Genomic DNA, 22,481 nt, shown 5'->3' with positions numbered 1-22,481 from the left:
GAATCAACAGTGAGAGGTCTTTGATATGCTTTAGTATGCATTAGACCAGACACCTGCTGTTGAGTGGGAGTAATGAGTTGGTATCAGATTAATCCAGAAAAAGAATATTGGAAGACAATCAAGTAAATCTTAAGATCAAGAATAGGAACTATATGTTAGTCGATATGGTATTTAATACTCTTTGAATACACCAAATTAGATTTCTAGACTTGCCTTAGTGCTAGAAAGTCTGCTGATGAGATGGTGATTACTCTTGGGGTTGAGTAGTGATTTTGGAGAAGTGTAAAAACCTATGTGAAGTCTCTAAGCCTACCAGTGAGACTGAATGTTAAAGTTGCAGGAAAGATACTTATTCAATCTATGGAAAGTTCTATACAATTTTGGCATTGTACCAATACTTAATGGCTAATTAGCAATTTTTCCCCCCAAACTTTGACATGTACTAAATCGTGCCCCCTGAACTTTTTTGGCCATTAGAAATTCCCCTCGAACTATTGAGATTGTTAAGTTTAAGGACTTTTGTCTAATTTCATTCAATTTTACTGTTCAGTGATGGTTTATGTACTAAACCATGCTCCCCAGACTTTGATATCTATCAAATCACGCCCCTCAAACTTTGATATGTACTAAATCATGTCCCATGAACTTTCATCCATGTTACAATTTTTTTACTAAAATTAGATAAAAGTCCTTAAATTTAATAATCTCAATAGTTCGAGGGGAATTTTTAACGGCCAAAAAAGTTCAGGGGGCACGATTTAGTACATGTCAAAGTTCGGGGGGAAAAATTACTAATTAAGCCATAATTAATTAACTATTAGTGTTACTTCCTGACTAACACAAAAGTAGTTGCCAAAAAGTAAAGAATCCAGTATCCCTAGAGGAGTAGACATATAGTGAGGAATTCCACAATATCAAGCATTTTGTGATTAAGGAAATGTAATGGTGGAGGAAAGGTTGTATTGTATACAACCTGTCAGATTCTATTACAGACAAAATACTACATACTACACTTGATCTGTATATCAAGGTGTTGAGATTATTTGAAATGCACTTTTTGTTTTATATTAGGGAAAGTGGGAGTTTGTTGGGTTTTGTGCCCTAATAAAACCCATTTCAATATAATCAGATTTACTAATTAATAAAGATCATAAATCATTTTATGTTGCATGGTTCACATGATTTATTTTATGATTATACTTAAATGTATAAATTCTATTAAGTCCAGAACATATGTATTTGTTCATGATTATAGTGTCGTCAGCACAGTGGAATATAATCATGATTATATGTTCAAAAGTTTAATTCCCATGATTAATCAGTTCACTGGATTTAGACTGGCATGATAATCTGCGATAAGGTATACTTACATCTTGGATAAGGGTTATGTCCTTTCCAAGGTATTGGCAAAGTTTACCAGTATCGGATGTATGAAGTATACATTGGAAGGAACCGATATTGATCTTAGATAAGATAACATAAACTTACCATTATATCTTTCTAAGTCAATATCAATGTTTGATCTTAGATTTATGGATCTTAATCCTGACATGGTTAGGTCCGATCTCAAGAGTGTTATTTGTGTTCTTTGATTTATTAGTTAAGCCTACCTTTTTGTCTAGGTGATACGTACATTTTGGAAACATGATAGTACAATTGAGTGGGAGTGCTAATCATAGATATGGAATCTATAGCTTCTATCTGGACATAGAAGTGAAACGATGATTTCCTTCGAGCTTGGCTGAATAGATATAAATGATTGAGATCTTATTTCAGTAATTATATTAGTTTACTGAAATATCATTTATAGGTAGCTAAGTGTTTTAAGGATAAAATACATTGAAGGTAGAACGGTAAATTTGTCCCTATTCAGTGTAGATCATCTATAGAGGATCCTTGACTATTAGGATTGTAACAATGGATAATCATAATGTATCTATATTATGGTACATATAAAGCGTTCTATATAAATGAGAGTTTATTCAATTCCAAGTTCTATAGTTGTTCAATTAGGAATTAATAAGTTGGGAATTTACTTGGTGAATTCTAGATCTACTTATTGAAAGCTCGGTTATATAGGCCCATGATCCCCTCACTAGTTGAGATAATATTGCTTGCATACTCAGTTAATTGGTTTTAATTAATCAATTATAATTCTAAAATTAGACTATGTCTTATTTACGAATTTTCACTAAGCAAGGGCTTAATTGTGAAGAAAAGAGATTTTAAGGTCAATTTGTTAATTAACAGACTTTGCATGGTCTAATTAATAAAGTACATAAATGGCAATTTTATGTAATTAATTATATTTATTAAATAAATAGTTTTGACATGTATAAGGTTGAATCAGAAAATATGGTATTATTGAAAAGAAGAATAAGTGGTTGAAAAAAGTGGCAAAATTGTAACTAAAAAGTGGTCCACTATTGTGTAAGTGTTTTTTGCCCAATATTTTATTCTTTTTTAATCCATATAATTCAACCCTAAGCCCTAGTTGAAACACTATAAAAGGAACATGATGCTCTCATCTCATCCACTTGACACTTTGTCAAACTTTTGTCATCTTGACTATTCAACAAAACCTAGATGAGAGAGTTCATTCCTTATTGATTCAAAACCTCCTTCACTGTTCTTCACTATTCGAACCCATAGTGAATGAGTGCCATGCCCACACATAGCAAGTCAAGTACTCAATCATAGTGAGTAAGACGGTGGTAACCAAACCCGAAGGAGAGAAAGAGATCCAAGTTCAGATCTTGATAATGCTCTGCTACAGAATGGAATCAAGGGCTAGAGATCTTGAGCGGAAGGAGTCATTATATTCCACTGCAATCAATGTAAGGTTTTCTTAAACCCTTATGTGTTTATTTCATTAGTTTAGAAAATTCATATTTAGGATGTTAATTCAACATAATTGTTAGTAAATCTAGATCCTGGTAAAATATTCCCAACAGTTGTGTAGTGAGGCGGTACAGTGGTTTAAACTTGTGTTTTTTGGGTTTAAATGGTCGTTTAAATATGTGCATATGTGGTGGTATGTGATGTATAATAGTGTAGTGGTGGTGGTGATGCGTTGGTACTGATTTTATTTTATAAAATAAATTCTTTTACTTCGGTTCATAATCGAAGTAAAAAACCAATTAGCGTCGGTGCACTGGCTTTTTTGCTTCGGTTATGAACCGAAGTAAAAGCTTTCTTTTTGCTTCAGTTCATAACTGAAACAATATACATTTAGCGTCGGTTCGAAATTGAAACAAAAAAAATCAATATTTGCGTCTACGCCTATAATGTCGATTACACAAACCGAAGCAAATTGTATATGTGTCACTTTAAAATCGAAGCAAAAGGTTCTTTTTGTAGTAATGGATCCTTCTAGTTTCCCATTTTATTCATGCACACAAATAAGGAAATTTTAGCTGTCAATTGTATTGTATTAGGAGTAATAAGGAAACTTCTTGTAACAAATATTATGCAATTAATTCAGAGATTAATTGCCCACAATCAGTGCACACGGTGTTGACCAAATCAACCTAAATCTTATCAGCCTTGTAACACCCTAACTAACATAGGCGTGTTACGTGATTTTTAAACGTACTGTGCAGCTCGTTGCTAATCAATGAGGTTTATGGAAAAACGTGATTAATTAAAATTTTGCTTTTTAATTAAACTTATAAAACAATATTACAAAAGACTCGGGATCCCAATTATAAAATTATTTACAAAAAGTTTTAACTGTTTAACTGTTACATAAAATAAAGGTCGTCTAACGACCAGTTACAAAAATCAGCCTTACTGTCCCGAGGATCGTACGCTCCAGGCCTAACCGCCCTGACATGTACAATCTTCACAAGCTCGCTCACGGCCCATCAGCTTTAGCCTTGCCTTTACCTACACATAAACGTAAACTGTGAGTCGACAGACTCAGTAAGAAAAGCATAATAATACTCATACATAATTCTAACTGCCGTGTCCAACACGATACTGAGTCCCGCTACTGCCATGTCCAACATGGTACTGAGCCACTACTGCCATGTCCAACATGGTACTGAGTTTTGAACGTTCACAGGGACGGTACTATTGACAAGTATCCTCCTGATCGGTCGAACCGGTCATACTCCGGCTGCTGGTCATACTCCAGCCTGTACCGACGGGATAGGTCAATAGCACGGAACCACCAACCAAATGTCAGCCTCATCGGTCGAACCGGTCATACTCCAGCCTGTACCGACGTGACAGGGTTGGATGGTTCGAAGCCAATATACATAACTAATGTAATCTAATAGGCTTCCTACATGCACGCTAAACATGTAATCTACATATGCATACTGTTATACTAATCTTACCTGGATTCCGAATTCAGGTGTGCCGGTCAACCTGACTGGAACTGTAGCTGAGCGGCGGATTACTGGCTCCTAAACCATAAAAATCACAACGCTATAAGTGACACGCTAAATCACTTCCCGGGGACTTAAACTAGGAACTAAAAGTTTCCCTATCGATAAAAAGCATGGCAATACCCCTAAAAACATAAAAACGAGGAAAACACGGGTTCTGAAAATTCCCCAACCGGTAGACCGGTTGCCCAACCGGAATTCCGGTTCTGGGAAATTCAGGACCCCCATCCAGAATTCTGGATGCACAACCGGAATTCCGGTTCCTCGCAGGCAGCAACAACAAATTCTCATATCTCAACCAATTCAACCCCAAATTGATTCAAACTTTCCAGACCTGTTCTATACCTTCCCTAGGACATTTCTAAGGCCTCAAAACAACCCAGAATACACAGAAACAAAAATCACCATTGGAGCTCAAACTTTGAGTTCCAAACTCAAACTTGAGCAAATCTAAACAACATGCATACCAAGCAGCTTAATTCTACTTAAACATGCTTAAAATAGCTTCTGAAATCAAGTAAAAACATACACAACAACCCAGCAACAGATTCACAATATTTTCACCAAAATCACATATTTAAGCTTAAAAATTCCAAACCTTGAACAACACAACTAGCATGCATTAAAACCTAGATAATCCATCCATTTAAAACCTAATTAAGCTACTGTAAACAACAATTAAACACAGCAACAAACAGCCATACAAACTAACATGCAACCTACCATTTTCACTTCAAAAACATCAAGAACACAAAGAAAGGTTGAGAACCACTTACTAGCAACTAAGGATCACAAAATCTACACAAGAAGGACTTGAATCACCAAGAAAAACTCCTCCTCCTTGCTGCTCAAAGAGGGCCGAAAAGAGAGAGGCTTGAGAGAGTTTCTTTTTCAAAGTTTTTTCTAATTTCTACACTTAGCATTTTTTGTAAAAATTGGAGAATAAAATAAAGGCACTTATCTCATTTACTTCAGCCAATAAAATAAACAAATAACATTTATTTTTCAAATAAACAAGTCACTAAAAGACAAAAAGTCATTGGGGCAAAAAAACCATTTTGCCCCTCCATTCTAAAATCACATAAAAATCACTAAAGGGGTATTTTTGGGACATTCTAAATTCCCGGCCATTCCCGACATTCCCAATGTCTAAAACCCGTCCCCAACTACTAACATACTAAGTTGTGATTTCTACTGAGCCAAACGCCGAGTTCCAAAATACCAGGCACCGAAAATGCAAAATATGAAAACTACTGAATAACATAAACATGCATTTCTGAATTCCATAAATAACAGCATAATAAATTATTTAAATAGCTATAAATAATTTCATAATTAATCAATTAACTGATAATTTCCAAATTAACTAAGCGGGCTTTACATGCCTAGTCAGCATATCATCTTCTTTATAGGCGAGACTTCATGAGATAGCCTAAGAGTATTAGTTACTCTAAACTCCCCAATAGTGGGAGAGAAAAAACCTAATGTAATTCTCAAACTAATATAAATACTCCAGGAATCTTCTGGATTAGAGGTGGAACTCTCTTGTAAACTTGGCTCGGGCAAACTTGAAAACATATGTTCTCTTTATTCTTGAAGGTTTTTACAAGATAAGTATTTACTAAATAATACTATTCGTGGACTAGGGCTAGTTACCTCTCTAACCACGTAAAAACTATTTGTCTCTTTTTATACTTGCTCTTTTGATTAATTATTCATCAGTTCTTATTATTTAAATTCCATTTCTGAAAATTTCGATAAATATTTTGGTGCTTTCATTGAGAGCTGAAGAAAGGAATGAGACCATTTATAGATTACGTTCGAGTAATCATGGCGCTCACCTGAACCAAGTCAGGTCTTCGTTTCATTGGCCCTAGTGCCAGAGCTGGAGACTCTAATGACCCTCAAGAGGTGACTAGTCGTTAGAAAGGTCGTCAACATGAAGATCAAAATCGAGACGATCCCATTATTAAGGATGCAAAATCTGGGGAAAGTAGCTTTGGGGATGTTGAAGTTAATAGTAAAGACGTACTAGAGGATATGCATGAAGACGACCCTCAGGAAAAAGTCACTGATGATAACGTTGGAGAGAAAAGCCAGCCTAATGAGTCAGATCCTGTGGTTATCATGGCAAGACAACTCTAATTGGCCAAAAGCAGGTTAACTCCGACAGATCAATTCAATGAGTTATTACTCTGCAAGATGACCAGAATGGAAGCTGTAATGACTGTCTAAACTAAACTATCTCCTAACGTGCTAGCTCCTCCAACAACTGATGCACCTGAGAAAGTAGATCCGAAAGATCCAGGAACTTCAGGCGTTTGCAAGGACAAAGGAAAGAGAATCGCTATTGAAGAACGAAAGAAGAATCCTTCGACAAAACAACCGAAAAATTCTAAAGTTGTTGACCAACCTCAATAGAAGAGGAAAGGAAACCACACCTCAGGGCATAGTGACCAAACCAATTCAAGAGGTAGAGTCACAAAGAAGAACAAGATAGAGGTCGAAGTCCAGAAGCTAGAGTCTCAAAGGGAAAAGCCTCCTCCTAGTGATTCCAGTAACCACGATGAGGATGTTGACAAAGTACATCCGGCATCAGATGACAGTGGCGGAAGCCTTTCCACAAATGATCTCCGAAGAAGATTGAATGCCAAGAAGGAAAGAACCAAAGCTGAAAAAGTAAGACCCCACAGGAACGATTTGATAAACCACATCCATGATCGCATCTGCGGAAGAGAATCATCTAGTGATAAGACTCAACGACTGAAACGTAAGGTCGAGGAGTTGATGAAGATCACAGAAAAGATTTCTAGAAAACAAAGTTGTGCCTTATATGACTCTGAGGCAAAGGAGACGGAGCCTTCTGTGAAGATAATCATTGATGCACCATTATCAAAACATTTTAGAATGCCCCAGATAGAACTGTATGAAGGACGCACAGACCCCAGGGACCATTTGTCCAAATACAATTGCATCATGAAAGTTTCCAAGGCCCGTGATGATGCAAAATGTTTATATTTTTCATTAACATTGAGTAAGTTCCCAGAGGATTGGTGGAAGAGGTTGTCTCCGGGATCGATCCAAAACTAGAGAGAGCTACATGTAATGTTCAGAAAGTAGATTATAGTAGCCAAGGACTATGATTTGGAAGCTAGCTCCTTAACCAGTGTCAAGAAACAATAAGAAGAGAGCTTGAATAAGTTTATTCAATGCATGATGGATGTGGCTGCTTAAACCAAAGTCAATGATGACATGAAAATAGTGGCTCTAACATCAGGACTTACAACTAGATGTTAACTGTGGGAGATCTCCAGCGCAAAAGGGCAGATGCATTAAGTGAATTCTTAAAAAGAGCCCAAGTGCCCAATGTTTTAAGGATAAAATACATTGAGGGGTGAAACAGTAAATTTATCCCTACTCAGTGTAAATCATCTATAGAGGATCTTTGATTATTGGGATTAGCACGATGGTTAAATGTTCATAGCGTATCTATATCGTGGAACATATAGAGCATTCTATATGACTGAGACTGCAATTCCAAGTTCTATGGTGGATGCAATAAGGAATTAATAAGTTAGGGAGTTTACTTGGTAAATTCTAGTTCTGCTTATTGGAAGCTCGGTTGTATAGGCCCATCGTCCCCATACTAGTTGAGACCATACTGCTTGTAAGACTCAGTTAATTGATTTTAATTAATCAATTATAATTCTAAAATTATACTATGTCTAGTTTATGAATTTTCACTAAGCAAGGGCTTAATTGTGAAGAAAAGAGATTCTAGGGCTTATTTATCAATTAAGAGACTTTACTGAGTCTAATTAATAAATATATTAAATGTCAATTTTATTTGATAATTAATTGTAATTATTAAATAAATAGTTTTGGCATTTAAGTGGTTGAACTGGAAAAATGGTGTTTTTGAGAAAATAAAGAAAAATTGGAAAAATGGCGAAATTGCAAAGTGGGCCTACATATCCATGGCCGACCACTTATCCCTATTTTACCATTTATTTTTTCAATATTTTAATGCCAAATAATTCTAACCTAAACCTAGGTGATTGCCTATAAATAGATAGTGATGACCTCAAATCAAAAGATGATGAACATTCAAGCCTTCAGTCAAATTTTTGAGCCATCTCTTCTACATATTTGTAATACCCTGGATTTAAGAAATGGATTAGCAAAACCCTAATTAGATAATTATGAATAATTGAGGAATTATATTATTATATAGTTCAATATATGAGAATTTATTTGATTTATAACATGGTAAGACCCCGTTGGTGAGCCAGGGGCATTTTAGTAATTATTACCCAGAAGGGTAAAATGATGAAATTAATTTAATTATGTGCTTAATAAAACTATATTATTATATAGTATGCCTGTGTTGTCTTTTCAGATGTGTTTTGATAGGTTGGCGCGGTATAGTCACAACGGGGTATTTCAGGCCAAACCGGGTTCGGGCCAGAAATGCCATTTGAATTGAGATATTTGGCGTTTTTATTTATTAGTGATAATCTAAAAATTATGTTGGGTTTACATGTGAATGAAATGACTAAATTACCCTTGTATGTGTGTATATGTGAGAATTGGCTCCAGGGGCAAAATGGTCTTTTGACCTTTACTTTACATTTAAGTAAAAGATGAATTTTTAGAATTAAAAAAAAGGAAAATTCTGGTTTTGATATCCCTCTCACTCGACCCCTCTCTCTCTCTCTCAAACCCTCTCCTTATGCTAGCTTTGATTTTGATGGAAATTGCATGATTTGGAGCTTGGAGTTTGTGGATTATTGAGCTTGAAAGTGAAGGAAGTTTTAGCTATATTGGAGGTAGCTTTTTCAGATTTTAATTTTGACCTTCTTGCTGAATTTTTTTGTTAATGGAACATGAAATTGGTTGTTGAGAATGTTATGTTCCATGTGGTGATGTTCTCTTGTTAGTTTGAGTATATTTTGTTGAATTCTTGTTTTGATGGTTGTTGAAGCTCTAGATGGGATTCTAGGGTGTTCTCTAAGTTGAAATCAATGTTTTATTTGTTATATATGCTGTTGGAAAAAAAATAGTTGAGATTGAAGGTTTAAAGCTCAAGTCTTTGAACTTGAAGAGTTGTGAGTTTAAGCATGATTTTGTGTTGAATTGTGGGATTTGTTTTTGGTAAATTCAGAGGCATTTTTAGGGTTTCATTGAGTTTAAAGTTTGATTGTAAACTCTGATTTTGGTTGTGTAAAGCAAGCTTGAGTTCATGTTTAATATGTCAAGCTTGGAGCTTTAATGGCACTTTTTGATTTTTAGTGAAATTATTGTGTTTGAGCTGTGGAATATGTTTAATATGTCATATGTTGATGCTCTGGAAAGTTTGGTGGTGTTTGGGGAAGATTTGAGTAGGTCATGGGGGCTTAAAGATTGAAATTTTTCGTGTTGTTGCTGCCCAGACAACCAGAATTCCGGTTGGTTCGTAGTCGTTCCAACCGAATTTGCTATCGTATCAGGGAAAATGCTGAATTTTGTTTTGGCCATAACTTTTGACTCGGGACTCCGTTTTAGGAGTTCTTTATATCGTTGGAATGCTCATTCCGAGCTCTATGTGATTATCTGTATTTTAAATGCCATGATTATATTTTATGAACGTGGAATTGGAGTTTAACCCTTTTTGTGTAAATCCCGGTATTATGACTAGGATTACCGGTACCTGATCAGGAGTACCCGAGGATTTGGAATCTCTTCTTTTGCTGGACAATAGGTAAGACAGTAGTTGCACATAGAGATATGCACGGTGGTGCTTATATTGAATATTATATTGGTGATAAATTAGAAACCGAGATTAGGGTTATTACCCTAAAGTGAGCGGTTTAATGGCCTAGGGTTATTACCCTAGTAATTATCAATGTTTAAATGCTATACCATGCTAAATATATTGTAATAAAGAATTATGCGTTCAAGGTATAATTAAGTTAGACTCGGTAAGTTAGTACCTTGAGTTTGATAGTAATGCGGTCTAGGGTTATTACCCTAGAATTTATGTGAAGGTAAGAAAGCGATGATGTACAATAATATTGCTAATCAAGTGAAAGCATGAATTAGGGTTATTAATCTCTATAAGTGTTATTTTGAGCATGTAATAATATGTTATATGAGAGACTATTTGGTATGCAAGTTAGGGTTCTTACCCTAAGATTTTATAGGTTATAGTGTATATGGAATGTATGTATATATATCAAGAGTTATGTGTATAAGACATAACTTGGTTAGACCTGGTATATATTATCAATATAAACCACTGAAAGAACGTAATGTATGGATTACGTAAATATATACGAATAGGGTTATGCGAGCAAGGCATAACCAGGTTAGACTCGATAATTATAACCGAGATAAACCTTACTAAGGCCTTATTGTAAATAGACGTGTGAGCGTAACACGTAGATCTATGCCACATAGACATATATAGACGTGTGAGAGCAACATGTAAGTCTATGCCACATAGACATATATAGGCGTGTGAGCGTAACACGCAGGTCTATAGCAAATAGACAAATAGTGCAGTGGCACCATTAATTATGTGATAAATATATATGTTGAGATTAAGGGTTATGCGTTCAAGGCATAATCAGATTGTACTCGGTATCAAGAACCGAGATGAACTGTTCTAAGGCCTTATTATATTTAGACGTGTGAGAGCAACACGTAGGTCTACGCCACGTAGACATAAATAGACGTGTGAGAGCAACATGTAGGTTTACGCCACGTAAACATAAAGAGGCATGTGAGCGCAACATCCTTGTATGTGTCACACATGTAGATTTAAATGGCAATGTTGCTTATATTATATGATAAGCATGTTAATGATATGCTTTATACTGTCTTTCTGGGCTTGGCTCACCAGTGCTCTACTGTGCAGGTTAGGGTAAGACTATTGCTGATCAGCCATGAGTGCAGGAGCTGGACGAAGAATGTACATGTCCGGGCCATATCAGACCAAGCGGGTTGGGGTCTACCAGTGTTGTGTATTTAAAACTCTATTTTGCCGCTTAGGCCGGCTGAAAGAAAATGACTTGTAATAATATTTTGTAAATGTTTTTGGGATCCCAACATCTGTAACTTTTAGTTTATAAAGTTTAAAGTATTACAAGTTTATTTTCATTCCTATTGTTATTAAAGTTTAAATTCCTCACTGTTTTTTATTAGTAATCCCGTTTAGGGGATTAGGGTTTAATAAGTGACTTGAGTAGCGTGACTAATTATTTAGGGCGTTACAATATTCGAACCTGTCTTCTCTCTTCCTCACTTCATATTTTTAAACCCTATAGTGATAGAGTAAGTGCCCACACACATCAAGTGGTACTTAATCATAGTGTGTAAGGCTGTGAATAATCCAGTTTCAAGAGAAGGAGATTCAGGCTCAGATCTTGGTGATACTCTGCTACAGATAGGAAATAAGGGTTAGAGATCTGAGTGGAAGGAGCCATTATTATTCTGCTGCACCCACTGTAAGGTTTCTGAAACTTTAAATGTGTTTAAATTATATTGTTTTAGAAATTCATATTTAGGATATTAAATAACATACATGGTAGTAAATCTAGATCCTGGTAAAACATATTCCAACAACGATATCATAAACTTACCGTTATATCTTTCTAAGTTAATATCACTGGTTGATCTTAGGTCTATAGATCTTAATCCTGAGATGGTTAGGTTCAATCTTAATTGTATTATTTATGTTCTTAAAGTTGTTCGTTAAAGCTCGTACGGCTGAATACTTACGTTTTGGGAACATGGTAGTTCAATTGACAGGGAGCGCAATCTATAGCTTCTATAAGTATTTAGAAGTGAAACGATGATTTCCTTCGAACTTGGCTCAATAGAGATAAATGATTGAGGCCTCATTTCAGTAATTATATTAATTTACTGAAATATTATTTATAGGTAGCTAAGTGTTTTAAGGATAAAATACATTGAAGGGTAGAACAGAAATTTGTCTCTATTCGATGTAGATCATCTGTAGAGGATCTTTGACTATTTGAATTGTAACAAGGGTCTATTCACAACGAATCTATATCTTGGTAAATATAGAGTGTTCTATATAATTAAGATTGAAATTTCGAATCTATAGTGGCACAAGGAGGAATTAATAAGTTAGAGAATTTACTTAGTCAATTCTAGATCTACTTATTGGAAGTTTAATTATATAGGCCCATGGTCCAAATACTAGTTGAGATAATACTGCTTCCAAACTCAGTTAATTGGTTTTAATTAATCATTTATAATTCTAAAATTAGATTATGTATTATTTATGAATTTTTACTAAGCAAGGGCTTAATTGTGAAGAAAAAAGGTTTTGGGGTTTATTTATTAATTAAGAGACTTTGTGTGGTCTAATTTGTTGACTTCGCTTTTAGCCAACGACAATGAGTCTTTTTGATAAGCGATAAATGATATGTCGTAATAAAAATTTGTGATAAAGCAATAATAAGACATAGAAATTTTATAGAGGTTCAGCCCCGAGCAGTTCGGTAATAGCCTAATCCTCGTTAAGTGTATTAACTTAAGAATAAGGAAGAAGTTTCCTTTTCGAATAGCTCTTACAATAATATCTCTGAATATATAATTCGTAGATAGCATTAGCTTATAGCGTTTCGGCTTATAATTTCTCGGTCCTTTGCCCAGTGAACATTCCTCACTATTTATAGGGCTGGAAACTTGAGGAGGAAGAGTTTCCTCTCTCGTTACAATGCGCATAAACAGAAAGATCGTGTGATCAATGCTGAATGCAAGGATCGTGGGATTGAGGCTGAATACACTGATAGTGGGATCGTGTGTATGCCACATCCACGTAAGTTGATCCCTGAGTTATAGGGATTGAGCTGGTGACTCATGATGCGTTAAGCTGAATTCGCTAAGTGTTGCTCATTCTCCACGGCTTGTTGAGTGTTCCATTCTAGATATGCCAGCGAGGCATCCTACTCGGCATGTTGATCCAAACAGATGCTCTAAGTAGAGTCCACGTGTCACCATTCTTGTGATGCCAAGTCAAAGTGCCAAATTTGGGATAACATTTGCCCCCATGTCTGTACGGGACCTCCGAGGTTGCGTGTAGACTTATTCCGAGTTGGCTCTGCCTTTGTATGGGGACACGTGTCGAGCATGACCATTCAAGACTCGATGTGAAGCTGACTGGGCGTCCCTTTAGTTTTCGGCTAATTAATGCTTTGACAATTAATATTTTGAAAATCCGAATTTCTCTCTCCACGGCTGACGGTCACACTCGATTACTTTTGATTTCCCATATTCGCTTTTGAGGCGGGAAGCCGAGGCGTCTAAGGTTCCTTTATGTACAGTTATCCTTTTGCCTATAAATACTTGGAGTACTGGCACATTACTCATTTTATCACCCTTCGAAGTAAACTTCAGAGCTAAAAGAGAGAATTTTTTGGCTTCGAAGTTTCCAAAGTGCCTACAGACGATTGTGTTGGGTTTTGTGCCCTAAATAAAACTCATTTCAATATAATAAGATTTACTTATTAATAAAGATCAGAAATAACATTTTCTACTGCATGGTTCACATGATTTATTTCATGATTATATATATAATGTATGAATTCCATTTAAGTCCAAAACATATAAATTTATTAATGATTATAGTGTTGTCAGCATAGTGGAATATAATCTTAATTATATGTTCGAAAGTTTATCCCCTAATTTGTCAGAACACTGGATTTAGACTGACATGGTATAATCAGCGATAGGTATTCTTACACCTTGGAAAAGTGTTATGTCCTTTCCAGGACATTGGCAAAGTTTACCAGTATCGGATGTATGGAGTATACATCGGAAGGGACCGATATTGAACTTTGATTAGATATATTAAAATTTACCGTAATATCTATTCAATTCAATATCACCTGTTAATCCTCGATCAAATGATCTTAATCCTGATATTATTAGGTTCAATCTCAAGAGTGTTATTCGTGTTCTTTGATTTGTTAGTTAAGCCTACTTTTGGGTCAGGGTGATACGTACATTTTGGGAACACGGTAGTGCAATTGAGTGGGAGCGCTAACATAAATATGGAATCTATAGCTTCTATCTGGCGAATAGAAAGTAAAGGATGATTTCCTTCGAGCTTAACCAAACAAAAATAAATGGTGGAATACACATTTCACTTAGCTGAAATATCATTTATACAGGGTTAAGTATTTTAAGGATAAAATACATTGTAGGGTGTTACGGTAATTTAATCCCTTTACAGTGTAAATCATCTATATAGAGGATCATTGATCAAATTAGGATTATAACAATGGATAACTAATGACGTATCTATATCGTAGAATATATAGAGCGTTCTATATGATTGAGAGTGCAATTCCAAGTTCTAAGAGTGGATTCAATAAGGAATTAATAAGTTAGTGAATTTACTTGGTAAATTCGGTTCGACTTATTGGAAGCTCGGTTATATAGACCTGATAACTCTATGTTATAGAGTTAAATTTTATGCTTTTAAACTAAAGTATTGTGAGGAGAGTAGTGAAAATGTGTTTATTTTGCTTAATTTTAATTAGTTTTACTGTTATTTTCTATTTAGTAATCAAGACCTTTAAGTTTTGTAAATATTGATATTGTTGGGTGTATTTTTCCAATTAACTGTGCTTATTTTGTTGAAAAAGGAGGAATTAAATTGATAGGTAAAAGAAAAAGAAGCAAGGAAGAAAAGGAGCACAAGCTGAAACTGGGCTGATTGCTGAAGCAATGCTAAAGCAATGCTGAAGTGAATTCAGCATCCTGGCAGTGACGTGGAAACACGAATTTCACTTATCCACCTCAGCAACTTCGGTCCAGTCACTCAAATTGCACCAGCCAGCTGACGTGGAATAAAGCGGTCTAACCCTAGTGGGCCAAAGTGGAAAAGTTGGGGCTTCTATTTTGTGGTATGAAGTTTGTACCCTAAAAACTCAACAACAAAAAGAGAAGGAAAGGGAAGTACACCATCATCATCTTCATCATCCAGTACGTGAGGAGCTGCTGCAACTCTTTTGGAGGAGTAAATGTAGCAGAAAGTACACCATAGAAGAAGGAAGAGGGGACCAAGCCTAGTGTTTGAATTTTCTTTTACCCTTTCTTGATAGTCTTCTTTATTTTCCTCTTTTATTGTTGTTTGTACTTAGTATCAAAAACTTCTTGAGATTGTTAATTTGGGCAGCAGCCATGGATGAATTGTTTTTAGCTTGGATTTTAACTTCTTACTTGAATATGAGCTAAACTTTTGAGGCTTGAATGGCTATGAACTTCTAAGTTGGGTATGATTAGATTCTAAGCTTACTTTAGCATTTGTTTGCCTTTGTTCATTCAAGTGAGTTTCATTTTAATTGATTGTTGTTTCTTGGCCATGAATAACAATTTGCTAAGCTAGATCTTGTACCGAAAGGGCTAGATCTAGTAGTTTAACTTGAATGGAGCAAGTGAAAACCTAGATTTAGGCTTTTCTTTGTAAGTGGAATAGGAATATTTCATTTACCATGCATAACTTACAAAATTAATGTTTGAATAGTGTTCTGCTTGCTGGTTTGATATAGGAATATATTGAGCTCAATGGTAGAATTAAAGTTGTGAGTGTTGGAAAATTCTCACAAGCCTAGAGGAATTTGTTGTTATCTCTGTGCAGAATGCTAGAGTAATGCTGAACCGATGCTGTACTGACTGTAAAAAAAACCTGACTAGAAGGAATTAGTTATTCAAGCCATTTTTACCATATTACAACTTTTATCTTGCAACCAATTTTTTTTTCTTAGCAGCAGTAGTTTAATTCTAACAAGATTAATTCATGTCATTTCTAATTTTGAACCATTACTCAACCATTTGCATATTATTTCTTTTTATTTTAAGTTTTAATTAGTTGGTTTTACAAGATATCTTTGTTTGCAATCCCTGTGGAGACGATCTTACTTATCACTTTATTACTTGTTTGACTGCGTATACTTGCGTATATAATTTTCACAACAAGTTTTTGGCGCCGTTGCCGGGGATTGAAACTAAATATTGTGTATTATCAACTATTGTGCAATTTATTTTCTGGTTTAAAGTTTTAATCCTATTTGGTGCGCTGAATTTTTTTTCTTTTTCAGATTTAATCTAGTGCATGAACGAGCAAGAAGAAGACCTTGAACTTGCTCCTATTGACCCCGAAATTGAACGCACTTTTAGACAAAGGAGGAAGGAACAAAAGGCTAAAAAACGCTGCAATATGGCCGATGGGTTTGAAATTGGGGGTGCTCATAATGATGCCAATCCTATTGCTTTGGCCGATGATAGAGCCCGAGCAATAAGAGAGTATGCAGCCCCTATGTTCAATGAACTAAATCCGGGTATTGTGAGACCCGAAATCCAAGCACCTCACTTTGAGCTCAAGCCCGTCATGTTTCAAATGCTCCAAACGGTTGGTCAATTTGGTGGATCGCCAACGGAAGATCCTCACCTCCATATTCGCTCATTTTTGGAGGTGAGTGATTCTTTCAAGCTACAAGGAGTAAGTGAAGAGGCTTTAAGATTGAAGTTGTTCCCATTTTCCTTGAGGGATCGGGCTAGAGCATGGCTTAACACTCTTCCTCCCGATTCGGTGACTAATTGGAATGACTTGGCTGAAAAATTCTTGAGAAAGTACTTTCCTCCAACAAGAAATGCAAAGTTTTGAAGCGAGGTCATGTCTTTTCAACAATTGGAAGACGAGACTACTAGTGATGCATGGGAAAGATTCAAGGAGTTGTTAAGGAAGTGCCCACACCATGGTATTCCTCATTGTATTCAACTTGAGACATTTTACAATGGTCTCAATGCGGCCTCTAGGATGGTGTTGGATGCTTCCGCTAATGGAGCCATTCTTTCCAAGTCTTACAATGAAGCTTTTGAGATTTTGGAAAGGATAGCTAGCAACAACTATCAATGGTCAACTAATAGAGCTCCTACAAGCCGAAAAGTAGCGGGTGTTCTTGAAGTAGATGCTTTGACCGCTCTAACCGCTCAAATGGCCTCAATGACCAACATTTTGAAGAATATGAATATGGGAGGAAGTGTACAACCAGCCGCTGCCATTCAAAGGGCAGAAATCTCTTGTGTGTATTGTGGTGATGGGCATACTTTTAAAAATTGCCCTTCAAATCCAGCTTCGGTTTGCTATGTGGGTAATCAAAACTTCAACCGCAACAACAATCCATACTCAAACTCCTACAATCCAGCATGGAAGCATCATCCGAACTTTTCATGGGGAGGTCAAGGGGCAAGTTCAAGTGGAGCACAACAAGCACAAGGAAAGCAATCATTTCCACCGGGTTTTTCTCAACAACCAAGACCTCAACAACCTCACCAACCTCAAGGCTCTCAAACTAGTTCTTTGGAGAGCTTAATGAGAGATTATATGGCCAAGAATGACGCTATAATTCAAAGCCAAGCAGCATCTCTTCGGAATCTTGAAGTTCAATTGGGGCAATTGGCCAATGATTTGAAGAATAGACCACAAGGCACTTTGCCTAGTGACACTGAAAACCCAAGAAGAGATTGCAAAGAACATTGCAAAGCGGTAACCTTGAGAAGTGGAAAAATAATTGAGTCAAATGTGGCTGCAGCAGGCAATAAAGAGCCCTCTTCAATCCAAAAAGAGGGGGAAATGAAGAAAAAACCAGCAACTTCTTTGAAATTCCCCAAAGTAGTTACAGCATCCAGTCAGCATTCTACTGCAGAAAAGTCTTTTCAAAAGCCACCGCCACCATTTCCTCAACGGTTCAAGAAGCAACAAGACGATGGTCAATTCCGGAGATTTCTTGATGTTCTAAAGCAGCTCCACATCAATATACCTTTAGTGGAAGCTTTGGAGCAAATGCCAACTTATGTGAAGTTTTTGAAGGATATTTCGACAAAGAAAAGGAGGCTTGGCGAGTTTGAAACGGTGGCTTTGACGGAGGGATGTAGTGCTATGTTGAAAAGTAAAATTCCACCCAAATTGAAAGATCCGGGCAGCTTTACGATTCCTATTTCTATAGGGGGTCGAGATGTTGGAAGAGCTCTTTGTGACTTGGGAGCTAGTATTAATCTCATGCCTATGTCTATTTTTAGGAAGTTGGGAATTGGAGAAGCAAGGCCAACCACCGTCACTTTGCAATTAGCGGATCGTTCCATGGCTCATCCGGAAGGGAAAATTGAAGATGTGTTGGTACAAGTGGATAAGTTCATTTTTCCGGCCGATTTCATTATTCTTGACTATGAGGAAGATAGGGAAGTTCCAATCATTTTAGGGAGGCCATTTCTTGCCACGGGAAGAACTTTGATAGATGTTGAAAAGGGAGAGCTTACCATGAGAGCTCAAGATGAGCAAGCCACATTCAAGGTCTTTCATCCTATGCGTGCTCCGGATGCAATAGGAGAATACTTAGCAATTGGAGATATGGATCCTAACATGGTTGAGGAGTCCAAATTCAAAAATAGTAAGAAGGTGAGAAAGAAGATTCCCCTTAAAGAAATTGCTAAGGATCACGAGCCGCAAGAAAGCAAAGACAAAACATCATTTGACCCTAAAAAACCACCCAAAAAGAAGAGAAAGAAAAAGAAGTTTAGTAGAAAATTTTGGTCTCAAATGTTTGAAGTTGGGCAACAAGTGATTTTTGCTAACTCTTTAACGAAGGCTACTCATGGACGACTAGATTCAAGGTGTGATGGATCTTTCTTGGTGGTGAGAGTGTACCCCGATGGGGTGGTAGAACTACGTGATGCACTTTCAAGAAGAAAATTTTTGGCGAAAGGCCAAGGAGTGAAGTTTGGGAGTGGTGAGGTTGATCGAGCAAAGACCTCCATCACATTGGAAGAGGCTTGAGGAAGAAGGGTCTCGGGTTGTCATGGCTTTAGTGAATCACATTTGGGCAACCCAAGAGCAGAGGAACAAGATTATATTTAGTTATATATATGCTATGTAATAAGTTTGGGGTGTGCCACCCCTTGAAAAAAATATATATGTATTTACAATTAAGTTTGGGGTGTGCCACCCCTTGAAAAAAATATATATGTATTTACAATTAAGTTTGGGGTGTGCCACCCCTTGAAAAAAAAAAAAGAAATAAAAAAAAAAGAAAAAAAGAAAAAGAAAAAAAAAAGAGGAAAAGAAGAAAAAGGAAAAAAAATTAGTATATACATACTTATATAATTACATATATATATATATAACTTTTAATTTCCTACATTTACTAATGATTTTGCTGTAGTGTGGTGATCTTTATTGCTGGTGCAAAGCAATGAATGACAGAAAAAAGGGGCTGCTGCAATATGGTGTGAGCAAATTTGTATGTTGAAGCAGTAGGTCCCAAGACAAAGATTGGATCAGCATCGCTTCAGCATTTTGAAGCAGAGACTCTAGTGGGGAAGAGTTCAAATCTTGAGGGAGTTTTCTTTTTCTCCTTAGTTAAATTGTTATTGCTGGTTGTGTTTGATTGTTTACTTAGTTTACTTTTATTGTCGTCTTTAGTTGTGTGAGTAATAAATATTATGTGGATTAGATGTGTATTAATCATGTTGTTTTGTCATGTTTGTGATGTTATGTTTTAGCTTGCAAATGAGAAAAATACTGCATGTATTTTCAGCTTGGTTTAGGGTAGCGCTCGATGATGAAAAATATCCATTTCCCTCCATTTGTGGAGTGCCTTGGTTTGTGTGTTGAAAATGCTAATTTTAAGTGTTATTTTTGTCCAAATGCTAGCCTATGAGGAATGCTTTCAACAATTATGTGCTTGTGTTATTCCACCATACCTTGAGTTTTTAGAATAGCTAACACTTTGAGAGAGTTTAAGCATCTAGAATTAGCTAGTGTAATCCTTGAGGCGAAATCCTAGCGAGCTTTATAACTTAGAAATGATTTAGGCCATCTTTGGATGTTTGAGCCTTTCTAACCTTCCCTATAAAATCAATTTTTCTCTAGTCACCCAAGTTTGAGCCGTTTAGCCTATTCTTGTTGTGCAACCCAATCATACATCTAACGCCAATCCTAATTTGCATTTCCACATATACCCTAACTTAATTGCTCACTTGTCAAGAGCCAAGTTTCACATTAAGTTTGGGGTGAGTGCGGTGAGTGTAACTTGTGGCGAGCTAATTCAAGGTTATACTTTTAGCCACATTGGGGACAATGTTGGATTGTATGTTTGGGGTGGGGGAATTAGCTCACAAAGTATATGAGTATGAACTTTCAATTAACCTTCTCTTGCTATTTATTATATAAGTATAATATAGTAATAAATGTCTTTCTAATATATGAAAAAAAAAATCAGCAATGAAAAAAAAAAAAAGAAGAGAATAAACATAGCAAGAGAAGTCAATTTTAATATCAAGTACTTGTGAGTATTGAATTAGGGAAGAGGGTCAAGAGAAAAAAAAAACTAAGGAAGAGACTCGGTTTTTGACAAGTGAAGTGGTTAGGTGTTGAGCTAGCTTAAATACATCCTATACCATACCCTAACCCAAGCCTAACATTCAAGCCTAGTCAAGTCCTTTTGATCTAAGTTGCAAAGCTAAGCTACATTAGTGGAGAGGATTGCACTAATTCAACTTATGGAAGCAAACCTTTAAACTTGAGGATCAAAGGTGGTTGTTATAGAAATTCAAGTTGTTGGTGGGAAGTATTTGCACACTTATTTGATCGAATTACTCTTGATAAGTTTTAAGGACATAAATAGCATGCAAAATTCTGTTGAAACACACAAGTTCAAGGCATATTCACTACTACCAATTACATTTCCATTTCATCTAATTCTGAGAGCAAATTTCGTCCCTAGACCAAGTGTGAAAGAGCAAGATTTTCTCTACTGCAAGCGTGTTAGTGTCGCTGTCATTTTCTGTTCTTATTATTTAGTTCTTTGTGTTTTTCATTACTCGAGGACGAGCAATACTCTAAGTTTGGGGTGTGATAACTCTATGTTATAGAGTTAATTTTTATGCTTTTAAACTAAAGTATTGTGAGGAGAGTAGTGAAAATGTGTTTATTTTGCTTAATTTTAAATCTAGAGCGTTCTATATGATTGAGAGTGCAATTCCAAGTTCTAAGAGTGGAATCAATAAGGAATTAATAAGTTAGTGAATTTACTTGGTAAATTCGGTTCGACTTATTGGAAGCTCGGTTATATAGACCCATGGTCCCCGTACTAGTTGAGACCATACTGCATGTAAGACTCAGTTAATTGATTTTAATTAATCAATTATAATTCTAAAGTTAGACTATGTCTACTTTATGAATTTTCACTAAGCAAGGGAAAATTGTAAAGAAAAGAAATTTTAAGTTTATTTATTAATTAAGATTCTTTATATGTCTAAATTAATAAATATATTAAATTACAATATTATCTAATAATTAATTTTTAGTTATTAAATAATTAGAATTGGCATCTAAAAGGTTAAATTGGAAAATTGGCATTTTTGAGAAAATGGGAATGAGAAATAAAAAAATGGGAAAGTTGCAAAGTGAGGCCCAATTTCCTTAAATGGCCGCCCACTATGCAAAGCCTTTTTACCATTTTATTTTTCCATTATTTTAATGTCATACAATTCTAACCTAAACCTAGATGGCATTCTATAAATAGAAAGTGTTGGCTTCAGGAAACTATGACTTTGCACATTTGTTTCTTTCAAAAAAAAGCCTAGTCGCCCCTCTCTCTCTTTTCATCTCTTCTAATTTCGAAATTCCCTTTAGTGATAGAGTAGTGCCCACACACATCAAGTGGTACCTCAATCATAGTATGTAAGACTGGAAAATCAGCATCAAAGAAGGAGAGAATGAGATCCAGATTCAGATCTTGATAATGCTCTGCTACAGAAAGGAATCAAGGGCTAGAGATCTTAATGGAAGGAGTCATTATATTCTGCTGCACCCAATGTAAGGTTTTCTTAAACTCTTATGTGTTTATTTCATTGTTTTAGAATTCATATTAGGATGTTAATGAAACGTACTTGGTAGTAAATCTAGATCCTGGTAAAAGATTTCCAACAGATTGCTGGCTTGCTTGAACCCGGACATTCGAATCTTTGAGTAAGTTTCTAATTCCCTTTATGCTTTTCCTTTGCATGTTT

The 22,481-nt window shown here is 35.9% G+C and overlaps 1 protein-coding gene and 1 non-coding gene across 2 annotated transcripts; one reads left to right on the top strand and one right to left on the bottom strand.

Moving 5' to 3' along the window:
- Positions 1-17,067: 17,067 nt before the first annotated feature.
- LOC115696103 (small nucleolar RNA R71) lies at positions 17,068-17,174 on the bottom strand. Its single transcript, XR_004007701.1, has one exon. It is a non-coding gene; the product is annotated as a small nucleolar RNA R71 (small nucleolar RNA).
- On the top strand, positions 17,086-19,245 carry LOC133039179 (uncharacterized). Its single transcript, XM_061118013.1, has 2 exons — positions 17,086-18,460; positions 18,512-19,245. The coding sequence occupies exons 1-2, from the start codon at positions 17,086-17,088 to the stop codon at positions 19,243-19,245; spliced, it is 2,109 nt and encodes a 702-aa protein (XP_060973996.1).
- Positions 19,246-22,481: the final 3,236 nt, after the last annotated feature.

The sequence above is a fragment of the Cannabis sativa genome, chromosome 6, assembly GCF_029168945.1.
Source record: "Cannabis sativa cultivar Pink pepper isolate KNU-18-1 chromosome 6, ASM2916894v1, whole genome shotgun sequence".
Classification (NCBI taxonomy): Eukaryota; Viridiplantae; Streptophyta; class Magnoliopsida; order Rosales; family Cannabaceae; genus Cannabis; species Cannabis sativa.
The sequence above is the reverse complement of the archived record's forward strand: the minus strand, read 5'-3'. Positions and strand labels throughout refer to the sequence as shown.